Source organism: Hyperolius riggenbachi, chromosome 4 (assembly GCF_040937935.1).
Source record: "Hyperolius riggenbachi isolate aHypRig1 chromosome 4, aHypRig1.pri, whole genome shotgun sequence".
NCBI classification, from domain to species: Eukaryota; Metazoa; Chordata; class Amphibia; order Anura; family Hyperoliidae; genus Hyperolius; species Hyperolius riggenbachi.
In genome coordinates, this window is record NC_090649.1 from 61,595,649 (window position 1) to 61,610,193 (window position 14,545).

The 14,545-nt window shown below is 40.3% G+C and overlaps 1 protein-coding gene across 1 annotated transcript; it reads left to right on the top strand.

The window, feature by feature from the left end:
- The first annotated feature begins 5,345 nt into the window (after positions 1 to 5,345).
- Positions 5,346 to 6,263, top strand: LOC137504655 (taste receptor type 2 member 1-like). Its single transcript, XM_068233238.1, has one exon. It carries the CDS (start codon positions 5,346 to 5,348, stop codon positions 6,261 to 6,263), a length of 918 nt encoding a protein of 305 aa, XP_068089339.1.
- The last annotated feature ends 8,282 nt before the right edge of the window (positions 6,264 to 14,545 follow it).

The window sequence follows — 14,545 nt, forward strand, 5'->3', positions numbered from 1 at the left end:
ATTATAACCACTGTACAGGATTTTTCATATTAACAGGAACAAAACATGTAGAGGGCCACTTTTACAGCTTCTCTCCTATAAATAATATATAGAGCAAGGGCCAATTCAGATGTACGTACTGGATAGGTACATATGTCGTTAGAAGGAAGTGATGATGGAAGCAGTAGTCAAAATATGTGTAAAGGGTAACTACAACATTAGGAGTATAACTCTACATGATAACAGTTAAGAGTCAGAAAGGAAGTCACGTTGGTCAAAAGCTTTCCCTTTAAATTTCAAGCACAGTGTTTTAGCTGCTAATGTGCTTCAGTGTAAATTAATCTGGCAAGATAAACCATGCGTTCATCCAGGGTTCCAATGAAATACAAATACATTACTTTACAGGACATGCAAAACCTTAAACAAAATAAGATGAGACTTCATGTGAATTACATTTCAATAAAACCAGCACAGGGTGTACCAGCATCAGACGTAAAAGGCAAATCATTATCCTTGCATGGAAATCTCCAGAACGCCACAGACTGAATTTATTCATCAGCAAAAATAACATACTTGTTTACCAGCTAGAGATGTGTTTGAAGCAAAAAATGTATTTCATTTTTATAGCACTGTTACTCTCGTAGTGGTGCTCATATTGTGTCAATTACCATTATACAAAATTTTGCGTAATTTTCAGCAATAATGCATTGTGTAATTGCAAAATATTTGCCTCTATTTGCAAGTGTACTGCGCATGTGCAGCTGTTTGTTAAATATGCAATGCGAAAAATGCATTTGCATGCGAAAAAACATTTGCACCCAAACAGCCAGTGTACTGCGCAGGTACACCTATTATTTATATATTCAATGCAAAAAAATCTGTAAATTTGTATGCGTAGCAACACTCACGTCTGAAGTTACGCAAATAAGATTTATGCGTATGTCTAGCAAATCTATGCAAATGAAATTTCACGTAAATTATGCTTGCATGCGTAATTACATTTAGCTATTACATTTACATGCAAAAAAAATTATGCGTCATTCGCAAATTTTACATTACGATTACAAGGCATAATTTTGAAATATGATGCCTAATTAGGCATAGGCGTAATTTCTGCTCACCACGATACCCTAGTGCTTATTGCATCATTGGACTGATTTACAGGTGAAACTCAAACAATTTGAATATTGTGCAAAAGTCCATTTATTTCAGTAAATCAACTTAACAGGTGAAACTAATATATGAAATAGACGCATTACATGCAACGTGATATATTTCAAGCCTTTATTTGTTATAATTTTGATGATTATGGCTTACACGTTAGGAAAGCCTCAAACTCAAAATCTCAGACCATGAGAATACTGTAAAAATGTTTATTATTATTATTATTATTGATTTATAAAGCGCCAACATATTCCATGGCGCTGTACAAAGTAAGAACAAACATGGGGGACTTACAAGTTGAGGAGGCGTGTCTGATCCAGAATGTCCTCCGGTGGGCTGGGCTCATTCCCTCTCAGATAGTATATTAGGCCAAGTGAGTCAGATGCTCACTGGCCTTGATACTAATCAGTTCGCTGGTTCTTGGCCCTAGCTAGCTGTGTTGAGCTACATCCAGGGGCGTAACAATAGACCCTGCAAGGGATGCCTCCGCAGGGGGGACCAGATGCCACAGGGGGCCGTGGGGGGAAAAGTTTGAGAGACTGACAGCTTAAGGCATGGAGAAAAAAAAATTATTCTGCTCTCACAGCATTGTTATATTGACTGCATGTGTCCACCACACAGATAACTAATCACACACACTTTGGAATTTGTACACTGTCCCTACTCCCTAGGGTTCATAAAAAACATCTGTCTCACACTGCAGCACAGTTCTAAAGACTTGATGAACAACTCTAAAACAAAAACATCACATTTTGAAAAAGTTGTAGATGTTCCCTTTTCAACGAAAAGGATCCTAGATTTTTATCTAGCAGGGGCTAATGACTTTATGGCCTCTGAATACTTTTACAACTCAGTGTGGAGATTGATGTCTTACTGTTGCTGCTTCATTGAGAGCTTGTTGTCTCACTTGGGGCCATATGCAATTCCCCTTTTCTCCTGAGTTCTCTCCTAGGTGATATTTTTAAACTCATGAGTAAAATGCCTTTTAAGCTTCCAGAAAGCAAGATAATGCTCAAAATAACTTTTATAGTACCTTTTCGCCTACTTTTTGGTACTTTTTAGTTGAAAAGTGCTGTAAAGTTATTTAAAATCGAAGATGAAAAATTATCTCCTAGGAGAAAACGCAGGTGGAAGAGAAAATTGCATATGGCCCTTGGAGTCCAAGTTCTGTTGTAATAACAGTATCAATCAGTGACATTCTGAATGCTTTGCCAAAGTTACATTGATACTATATCTTAGGCTCAGCATGTCATTGTTGTTCCTCCATATAGCATGTGCTCTCATGTAGTAAAATAATACAGGTGTGTGTGTGTGTGTGTGTGTGTGTGTGTGTGTGTGTGTGTGTGTGTGTGTGTGTGTGTGTATGTACTGGGAGCAGAGCTGCAACGAGGGACTTGTCGGCTGCAAGGGACTGGAGGAAGCCCCGGGTAAGTAGATCTGGGGGTACCTTAGATTGCCTGATGTTTCCTTTAAGTCTAAGTGTTTTTATCTGCATGGGGAAAACACATTGGTCCTCAGTTTTCCTGTGCAGAAAGCGAGGCTGGTGGGGGGCCCATCCAAAGTTTAGCAGGGGGGCCCAGTGATGTCTAGTTACGCCTCTGGACTTGGTATCTATTTTATAGAATTAAAGTAACACTGACAAAAAAAAGACAAGGGATTGCTATTATTCTATTGTTTCATGTAAAATAATAAAGTGAAAGCATATGAATAAAATTTTTCATTTGCATCAAAGCCTTATTTATATGGATAGTAAGAACTGCTGAATTCCAAATCTGACAAACTTAGCAAGGGATTCAAAATGAATTCAGAATTTTGTGGATTTCAAGTTTGCATTGCAAAATTATGAATCTATACGTGCACTAAATAAATGATTATGGTTAGTTGGTTAGTTTCAATTTGCAGAAATTTGTTTCCAATACGTTACAAATTCACTTTGAATTTTCACTTTATATTTTCACCTCAAATTTGTATTTGTATGTCACTTAAGCATGTTCACTAGACTTTTTTAGCTATTTATGCAAAAAACAAACAAAAAAAAAAAAACATAAGGCGTTAATTTTGAATTCTGTGAAATTTGTGCACTGGTACCTACTTATTTATCTTAAAGAGGAGCTGTTAGGTATAAGGTCTCAGAGAAAATAAACACATATATCAGTAGCTAAAGATTGGCTGTACTTACATTACATATGCATTTCACTGTCCACGTTTGGATTTCACAGAATTTGTATATAGCATATGCAGAGATAGATGCTCCTGACAGCTCATGGCAGGCTCCATGTTTTTCTGTCAAATGTGTCGTCATGTCCTCCCTGCTTCCTGATCACAGATAAGCTCATACTTGAATAACACAGTGTGCAGTGAATATTAATGAGCCATGTGGCTAGGAACAATAGCTGACTCCTGCAGTGTACTCTGCCCGGAGATTTATCAGTGCTACGCGCTGGACTGATTACAAGCTGCTGTAACGTCTCATTAGCAGCCGAGGGGAGGGCCCCAGAATGCTTTGCAGTATAGTATGCGGCTTGCGTCCTCTTGGGTTTTAACAGCCTTACTGATAAGCACACATCAAAGGTAACTGAGATTTTTACTAATGGCTTTTGGGCTTCCTTCTAAACTGTTTAACACAGGAGAATAGAGGTTTAAATTAGCTTCTGCAGCCTGACAGTTACTCTTTAACCACGTTAGGACCACAGTCACCCCCCCAAGCTCCCCCTTCAACCCCCCCCACCCCGCCCCGTCACTAGGTTATTTTTTTACAATTTAGTGCTCTGCAGCTTTAACTGCATGGTGCAGAGCCGTACAACTTAGCATGCAAATCATCCCCCCCCCCCTTTTCTACCCACCAACAGAGGTTTTTTTTATTAACCTCCCTGGCGTTCTATTAAAGATCGCCAGGGGGCAGCGCAGCGCTATTTTTTAATGTTTTTTTTTTTCAATCATGTAGCTAGCCTAGCGCTAGCTACATGATGCCCCCCCTCCCTTCCGCATCCCTCCCACCCCTCCGATCGCCGCCGGCGCTGTAAGCCATAAGGAAATCCCGTTCTTGAACGGGATTTCCTTTAGGGCTTCCCCCGTCACCACGGCGACGCACATCGTGACGTCATCGATGTGTCGTGACGTCACAGGGAGACCCGATCCACCCCTCAGCGCTGCCTGGCACTGATTGGCCAGGCAGTGCACGGGGTCTCGCCTGGGGGGGGCCTGCATCGCGGCGGGTAGCGGCGGATCGGCAGCGGGCGGCGGCGATCGGGTGAGACAAGCAGCAAGCAAAGTGCTTGCTGCGTGTTTAAAAAAAAATTATTCAAATCGGCCCAGCGGGGCCTGAGCGACGACCTCCGGCGGTAATGGACGTAACAATGTGTCCATACCGCTAAGGAGGTTAATGTATTTGACTTTTTTTTATTTTTTTATTTAACTATTAATTTACTTTTCCTTAAACCCTCCCTACCCCCGATGGGCAATCAGAGTAATTCCGGGGATCCCGTTCGGAGCCTCTCCAGGGGACAGCCGAGTGACACAGCTGTTCCAAGTACAGCGCTGCATTAGATCACAGTGTTGTACAAAGAAAAGAAACTGCAAATTCTTTTTTTTTTAATCTACTAGCTGAAATCGTCGTTGGCAAACTGTTGACAGAGTTCTGTTCGATCACTCAAGTGGGGATGCATGCGCATCGATGCGCGTTATCCCCTGTAAAACCTTGCCGCAGGACTTGATGCCAATCGGTGTTAGCTGGTCCTGGGGCTGCCACCCTCCCACTGTCGATTGGCGTTAGGCAGTCGGAAGGTAGTCAAGTTACATAAATAAAGACAACAGTCACTAAAGTCAGTGTTTGTTGCTACTTAAACAGCACATCATTAAAATGAAAATGTTGTTTTTATCGTTGTTGGTAGTGTTGTTTTCATTATTAAACAGACCAAGAAAAATAATGAATACTTCTTGCAGATACATACTGGTTTTCGAAAAACGGCAGTCAAATCACAAGAGTTAAACTGGTTGATTTATTGACTGCTTCATAAGTACACGCAGACAAATATCCAAATGTCATGCAAAACCTAAAGCCAATAATCCCATACTTAAAATAGCATTATGTCTCTTAAATACCACAGGGCTTCCTATACAAATCTGAGAAAATAATCTGATGCTGGATAGCTAGGATGAAATAGGTTTCACTTTTGTTATCTCCCAGAAAAAAAAAAAAAACTATGAATTTTGTTTTTGTATTTCTTTTTTTCATTTTTTCTACTTTGACCTTTGTTGGTTTATTTCTCAACGGATTTATTTTCTTGAAAAATATAATTGACTGGGTCAAGGGTAGAAACCTTCAAGTCGTTGATATTATCATAGCAAGCCAGAGCCTATCAAGGATCATTCTTCTTTTCATTTATACAGTTCAAGGTTGTATGCTGTTCTCTAGTGAGCTGCTGAAATGTATTATTATATATATTGATTATATTATCTCAGCACAAATGTTTGTCGTGAACTGCAGCCTGTGGTGGGGCACTGTACTCTGTGTGTTCTATTGTGTGAAGATTGTCAACTGCAAAAGCCGACTGTTAACAAGACTCAAAATGAACATCTCCAGGATGGTCCTTTGGCAAATGTTTGGATCTACGGTGGTGTCCTTTCTTTCTAGCCTTCCCTATGGCTTTTGCGTGTACTCATTTCACAAGAGGAATTCTACCAAAATGTACAGCAGAGGACTTGAAAACACAACTCTGGCCATTAACTCTACAAGTTTTTTCACCATTAGCATTGTAGTTTCCATGATCCCATTCATTATATTTTGCATGGCTATAATTTTGTTGGCGGCGCCACTCTTTCACCACATCCGGAACATGAAAAACAAAAACTCAGGATTTACAAAAGCCCAGCTTGATGTCACATTAAGTGCTCTTAGAAATATCCTCTCTTTTTTTACATTTTACTTAATCTTTTTTATCAGTTTAAATGTCCAGCCTGTATTTTTTCTGCAATATAATTATGATTTGATTTGCCTTTTTAGTATTTGTGTAGTTGCCTTCCCAAGCCTGCACTCTGTTGTTTTAGTGGCCAGCAATGCAAAACTTAAACAATCTGTTATTGCTGTTCTTACCTGCTCAAAGAGCAGACATGTGCAATAACCAACTTTAAATAAGAGTTGTTTGTGTCAAGATGTTCAGTAAGGTAATAGAAGTAAACCAAAGAAAAAAAACTGACAAAGAATTAAAGGTGTGAAAAACAAGAATACAGTAAAAAAAAACATAAATAAATAAATAAATAACAGTATACAGGCATTAAAATCCGTTATTACATGTTAGCCTTATCACTCCCAAAAAGATGCATAACTTATTTGAATACTAAGAAAAACTCGGAACCATCTAAAAAGCAAGCTAGCGAAGGTATAACGCTTGGAAATTGAGCAATGATTAAAAAAAAAGCGATTGTTAGTTAGCTAGCAAAGGTACAAAACAAAAAAACAGCTTTCAGCTCTGGGGTATAAGGTGATGAAAAGGGTGCCCTCAGGTTTTTTTTTTTCAGCTATAAAAAGGCGCCCTTTTATAGTCAAGATTTGCAAATTTTATGGTACTGGGCAGCAGCGGTGGTCTTGAGGAGGATGTGAGAAGTCTCTAAAGGATTTAGAGGCTGTCTTCTTTAGTGTTGGTGTTAGAATTCAGGACCACATAGTTCGGAACATGAACATCCGCATTTTGCACCATTTCAGCACCAAACAGCAGCATGGGGTGCATTACATTTAACCTCCAACACTTTCTTCTTCCAGCTTAAAGTTTTAAATCATGTGGTTCCAAATTTGAATCCCTCTTTATAGCTAAGTATCTCTTTTTTTTTTTTTTTTTTGTATTTACCGGTCTTAGGTTCATTTTGAGGTTGGCTTCAGACTGAAGGTTGGCAGTAGCGGTGCGGGCGAAAACATGCCTTTGGTAATTACTCTATTAGTACGAGGTAATCCATTTCTGGCAGCTGGCCAAGCAGGAAGTGACGCTCACTTCCTGTGGTTGAAGTGATCATGTGCACGGAAACATATTGCTAAGATACGCTTATGCGCATGCGCATCGCAAAAAACTGCAGCAGGCATTTAAAAAAACCTGCGCTGCCATAGACTTACATGACTTCCGGTCCAACACACGTATTCCACAGAACTGCACAGTAAGGCCTAGTGCACACCAGAGCGGTTCGGTTGCGGATTGCGATCCGCTTGCGGGTGCGGATCCGCTAGGGTAATGTATTTCAATGGGCTGGTGCACACCAGAGCGGGAGGCGTTTTGCTGAAACGCATACTCCCGGGCTGCTGCAGATTTTGGATTGTGGATGCGTTTCTGCCTCAATGTTAAGTATAGGAAAAACGCAAACCGCTCTGAAAAACGGCAACTCAGAGCGGTTTGCCAGGCGTTTTTTGTTACAGTAGCTGTTCAGTAACAGCTTTACTGTAACAATACATGAAATCTACTATACCAAAAACGCTTCCCAAAACCGCAAAACGCTAGCTGAAACGCTGCAGAAAAATAAGAAAAAGCGTTTCAAAATCTGCTAGCATTTTGCGGATCTGCTAGCGGTTTTTGGTGTGCACTAGGCCTAACATAGATTTGCCCTCGTGTCGGGGATGCTGCAACAATGTCACTTCTGTCACATTGCGCTGCACCGCATCGATATGAAAACCCCCAAAGACTTGCATTGCTGTGTGGTGCCGTAAAAAACACTGCACCACACCATCCCAGTGTGAAAGGACCCTGAGTGTAAATAGAAATCTCATTTCTTTTCTGGTCTTTATCCTCCCTGTCGGTACTGACATGTATGCACGTCAACATACAACATGCTGTGAACGGCATTGACGTGCATACACGTCTATACTCTCCTGCTCTGTATACTAGACCCTTGCTTGACACATTTAGTTACAGGAAAAAAAAGGTTATGAAAATTAATTAGATCAGTTTTTGCACAAAAATCATGGGGAGATTGAATGCCTGGGAGGTTAATGTGCTTTTTTTTTCAACTCAAACTTGTTGCTTTTGTGTTAGGGTTCCCGAATGATTTACTGAAGCTTACATCCTTTAGTGTGGCACTGGCTGCTTATCCAAGCCTATACGCTGTTATCTTAGTTTCCAGCAATCTAAAATTAAAGCACTCCATTGTAGTTATGGTGACCTGTTCATCACAAAGTACGAATGCACATGTTTTTCATTATGATTATGACAGCAATACAGTACCATACATGCATCAATGCATTAACAATAATTTCTTAAAAAAGCATAACGAGTTGAATTAGCTAGAATGTAACCATATTAAAATTAACTTAACCACCCTGGCGTTCTATTAAATGTGCCAGGGTGGGTGCTGCGCAGTATTTTTTGATATTTTTTTTTTAAAGCATGTAGCTAGCCTAGCACTAGCTACATGATGCCCCCTCCCTGCGGCGTCCCTCCCACACCTCTGATCGCCGTCGGCGTGTATGCCCATAAGGAAATCCCGTTCTGAACGGGTTTTCCTTTAGGGCTTCCCCCGTTGCCATGGCGATGAACAGAATGACATCATCGATGTCGTGACGTCACAGGGAGTCCCGATCCACCCCTCAGCGCTGCCTGGCACTGATTGACCAGGCTACGCACAGGGTCTCGGGGGGGGGGGGGGGCCCTGGCTGTAACGCGGCGGGTAGCGGCGCATCGGCGGCGATCGTCACCAACACACAGATAGCACAGTGCTAGCTGTGTGTTTAAAAAAAAAATTAAGAAAATTGGCCCAGCAGGGCCTGAGCGGTGCCCTTCGGTGGTTATGGATGAGCTGAGCTCGTACACACCACCAAGGAGGTTACAACATAAATGCAAAATAAAATCTCCTATGGAAGCTTCTCACACTAGTGCTGGTCTTTGTTGGATAGTGATATTTGCACAATGCTTTACTTGTGCATAAAACAGAAAACTCAAAACATTTCAATAAAACTAACAACAAATGTTTAGCAGAAATTATTTGATGACCAATGGGACATCTAAGAGGCAGAGCAGAGGCAGAGAATGGGGGCTCTATATTTCTTACTGAGGGCCATATTCCATTCAAGATATAGCATTCTATATAGCGAGCTACTTATTATCACCTTGTCATCGTGCAAGGATTATTAGCAAATCTTATTGCCGGTTTCCTTCACACGATGGGCAATAATTAGGGAGCATTAATCGCCTGAGCGATGCTCCCTTTACCTGTCCAATGGGGATTTACACTGTGTTGCTGTCCTTCAGCACCACAGCGTCGCTCCCCAGAGATGCGCACGCACACTCTCCGAACATCGCATCCATCTTCCGCCGCTGCATCGACACTTTTTTATACCTAAATATTCTTTATATTGGCATGTAACCCCGCCCTCCCCATTACGGGGCACCACCAGCTCCCAAATTACCAACTGGTACTCATTTCTTCTGCCCAAATTACGCTCTTCAGTTTTGTGTTGCCGAGTCAGCCAGTTCTGTCAGTAAAACTATATAGCAAAGCCTGAATTCTGAACGCACATGTTCCCCCAGGTCCTTAGCGCACTGCCATTTCCTGATACTCACCATTACTTCAGTATATCAAGCTGTTTATTTTATTAAAAAAAAATATTTGAAAATATATACTATTGAATGCTCTAGCATACATACATAGTAATTTGGGTAGTATAATAATTTTTACCAAGTTTTATGTGACCTATAAACAAACAAACAAAGAACACTTATATAACGCTTTTCTCCTGGCAGACTCAAAGCACCAGAGCTGCAGCCACTAGGATGTGTTCTATAGGCAGTAGCAGTGTTAGGGAGACTGGCCCAAGGTCTCCTACTGAATAGGTGCTGGCTTACTGAACAGGCAGAGCCGAGATTCGAACCCAGGTCTCTTGTGTCAGAGGCAGAGCCCTTAACCATTACACCATCCAGCCACTATAAGGTTCAGCAGTAATTATCTCCAAATCTTAATCTTATCTCTAATAAAACCCAGTAATGGTGATATACTTCTATTTCATTCAAATAGGTAGAGGGGAATTTCACAAAATATACACCTAGATATTTAAACAAATCACCCTTAAAGTGAACCAGAGACGAAGCACTCTCATGTATTTTACCATATATATCAGTGGGAACATTAGAGAAAACACCTACCATGCTTTCTGTTTTATTCTGCACTGCACAGCTTGTTTTTTATCAGACCTGATAAAATCCTCGACTGAGCATTCAGTCTGGCTTTGCTATAATGACTCAGCTATAATGATTCCTGAGCAGAGCCAGCAGGGGGCAGGCTTGAACTTGAAAAGACATGAGAGAACACAGACTGAGCTATAAATATGCCTAAACAAAGCCAGACTGAATGCCCAGTTGGAGATTTTATCAGGGCTGATTAGAAGTAAGCTGTGCAGTGCAGAATGAAACAGAAAGCAAGGTAGATGTTTTCTCTAATGTTCTCACTCACTGATATATATGATGAAATACATGAGGGTGCTTCGTCTCTGGTTCCCTTTAAGAAGTTGACTAGTTAGTTTAGGGTTATTCATTTCCTGGCCATCTAGGCAATGTATAAATGAGTTTTTTTTTTTTTTTTTTTATTTATCTTCAACCCTCTTTAATAGTGTGAAATGCTGAGAGAGCGCTCAGTATTGTTTAAAGTGAACCTCCGGACTAAAAATCTACTCAGCAGAACTGAAAAGGCTTGGTGTTTCTTTAACAGTTTCACAGCATCAGAACTTTGTTTTTCTTACCAAAGCCTCATTTTTAGCTGCATTTTTTATCTAAGCTCCACCCATCAAAGAAAAAAATCCAGGGATTTTTTCCCCTGATGCTGTGCAAAGCATGATGGGATTCCCTATGTTATTATTCACATTGCCTAGCAACTGGCAGAGGTGATCAGGACACAGGACAGTTGGAACTGTGTCTCATGCTCCCTGTCACCTCCTTTCCACCAAAAAGATGGCTGCCATCATGAAATCAAACATTTGCCTGTTCTTTTAAAACAGGGTGGGTAAGAGATTATATTACCTATCTATTTTAATTAACATAATTAATGTAACTTAATGACAGTATGTTTGTTTAGGCTGAAGTTCCTCTTTAAGTACACAATCATTTTCCCTGCGTATAAACCAATATATAAGAGAATAGTACTGGCACTAATTGCACTAAGCAGATTAGCTTCAGGGTTTCTACTGAGTTACCTGTGTACAGATACAGTCAGACCATGTAAGAGTAAGTGAGAAGTCCAGGCACCAGGGCGAATAAATAAGGGGACAGGAGGTGACCCTATCTAGTCCCGTGGTACAACCTGAAAGGTGCTGTGACGTGCCCATTAATCAGTAGTTTAGCTTGGTGCTAAGCGCAAATTACAAATCCAATGAAACGTCGCGCAACAATTCCAAATGTATTCCAAATTTTGTGGATTCTAGTTTGCATTGCAAAATTGTAATTTACTCTGAATGTATTTTTCACACTAACCACAAGGTTAATTATGGTTGGTGTAAATTATATGTTCACAACAGGTTACAGGTTTACTTTGAATTTTCACTTTTTTGCTTAAAATTTTCACTGTCATGCCACTTGAACATGTTCAGTAGGGATGGTCGAAAATACAGATTTACGATTACACAGAAATTCAGTTTCTGACAATGCCAATTACAGACTCCTCGGATTTCTGATTGATTTCTGAGTTTTGATTTCCGAGTAGCCATTTTTTTCATTCTCTGACTGTCCAAATACTTCTGAGTTATTTCTGCATTTTCTGATTTTTTTTTGGGTCATTTTTTGCATTTTCTGATTGGCCAAATACTTCCAAGTTGTTTCTTCACTCTCTGATTGGTCCAATGTTTCCAAGTTCTGTGCATGACCTGAAATTACAGAGTTGTGGTGAGTTTCCACTAAAATCCAATTTCCGATTTCAAATTTCCGAATCCCGATCCAAAATCAATTGGAAATACCGATTTACGATCTGAAATGCAGAAATGTAAATTCCGCAAAATTTGAATGAGGATCCATAATGCTCAGTAGACATTTTTCACTATTTATGCAAAAAATGTTTGTGTAAGTCGTACATTTGGAATTCTGCCAAATCCATGTGTTCATTCTCATTTATCTTAAGATAGATAAATGATTACAAAATGTAAAATAACAGATAGTAAGTTCAATGTTTATTTCTGCTAAGTACATTGTTCAAAAGAATATGCTTGTTGTTGTTATTATATATATTAAAGAGAAAAAAAATGAATAATCTTTGAGGCTTACAGGTACATAAAGGTTTTGGAATAAGAGCAGTTAAATCACAGACGTTGTAATGTTTTGATTTCATGACTGTGCCATAGCTACAGGCAGAAAATATCCAAATATCATGCAAAACCTAAAGCTAACTATCCTATACCTTTTACGTCTCTTATTTACCACAAAGCAACCTATAAAAACCCGAGAAACTAATCCTTTGCTGGATAGCAAGGCAATACGTTTCTCTGTCACTACTTTTCGTCCATACGGGAAAATGAATTCTGTTTTTTTATCTCTTTTATTATGTTTTCATTGTAGTTTGCTCTTCATTGGTTTACTTCTTAATGGATTTATTTTCATGAAAAACTTAATTGACTGGGTCAAGGGTAGAAACCTTCAAGTCGTTGATATTATCATAGCAAGCCAGAGCCTATCAAGGATCATTCTTCTTTCAATTTATACACTTCAGGTTTTTATGATGTTCTCTAATGAGCTGCAAAAATGTTTTTTTCTATATATTAATTATATTATTATCCCACAAATGTTTGCCGTGAACTGCAGCCTGTGGTGGGGCACTGTACTCTGTGTCTTCTATTGTGTAAAGATTATCAACTGCAAAAGCCGACTGTTAACCAGACTCAAAATGAATATCTCCAGGATGGTCCTTTGGCTAATTTTTGGATTTATGGTGGTGTCCTTTCTTTCTAGTCTTCCCTACGGCTTTTGTGTGTACTCATTTTACAAGAGCAATTCTACCGAAATGTACAGCAGCGGACATGACAATGCAACTCTGGCCATTAACTTTACAAATTTTTTCATCATCAACATTGTAGGTTCCGTGATCCCATTCATCATATTTTGCATAGCTATATTTTTGTTGGTAGCTCAAATCTTCCACCACACCCAGAACATGAAAAATAACATCTCCGGATTTACAAATGCCCATCTTGACGCCTCTTTAAGTGCTCTTAGGAATATCCTCTCTTTTTTTGCATTTTATTTAGTCTTTTTTATTTGTTCAAATGTTTTGCCTGTAAGTTTTCTGCTAAATAATTCTTATTTGACTAGCTTTTGTTATATTTGTGTAGCTGCCTATCCAAGCTTGCACTCTGTTGTTTTAGTGGCCAGCAATGCAAAACTTAAAACTTCTGTTATTGCTGTTTTGACCTGCTCAAAGAGTAAAAATTAGCACTGACCAAGATGATCAGAAAGGTAATGGCAGTAAATGTCAATAAACCAAACAGATGTTTGATGAAGAATTTTAAGTTCTGTTAAAAGCAAAATCACAGTTAGAAAAAAAAAACCTACTGTATACGTGCACTCACACATTTTAAATTGTAGCATTCTCCCTCCCCCAAAAATATATGCATCACTTAAGGCACATAATCAGAATTTTGTTATTCACCAAACATGTTACCACCGTGCCCAGAATTGGGGCAGTGAGTATGGGGCAGTGAGACTTTTCGTGCAGCTGGCTAACTTCATAAAGTAATACACAAAGAGCATGATGCTCCACCAAAAGGGTGCAGTACAATACAAATATCTCTGGCACAATAATGAAGGCAATGTAAATTCAATAAAGTTTGTGGAAATCCTCAGAAATATACAATATAACAGTATGATAAATAAATAATTGGAAGGATCCTTTAAAGAGACTCTGAAGTCTCATAAAAATCATGTTTTTATAATAAAAATCTGATTAACCTGCTGAGCGGTCTGGACGAGCTCAGCTCGTCCAACACCGCCAGAGGCTGCCGCTCAGGCCCTGCTGGGCCGATTTCCACCAAATAAAAAGCAGCACACGCAGCCGGCACTTTGCCAGCCGCGTGTGCTGCCTGATCGCCGCTGCAGGGCGGCGATCCGCCGCGTGCAGCGGCGAAAGAGGGTCCCCCCAGCCGCCCGAGCCCAGCGTAGCCGGAACAAACAGTTCCGGCCAGCGCTAAGGGCTGGATCGGAGGCGGCTGACGTCAGGACGTCGGCTGACGTCCATGACGTCACTCCGCTCGTCGCCATGGCGACGAGGGAAGCGAAACACGGAGGGCCGCTCATTGCGGCCTTCCGTGTTATTCCTTGCCGCCGGAGGCGATCGGAAGATCGCCTCCGGAGCGCCCTCTGGTGGGCTTTCATGCAGCCAACTTTCAGTTGGCTGCATGAAATAGTTTTTTTTTTATTTAAAAAAACCCTCCCGCAGCCACCCTGGCGATTTAATC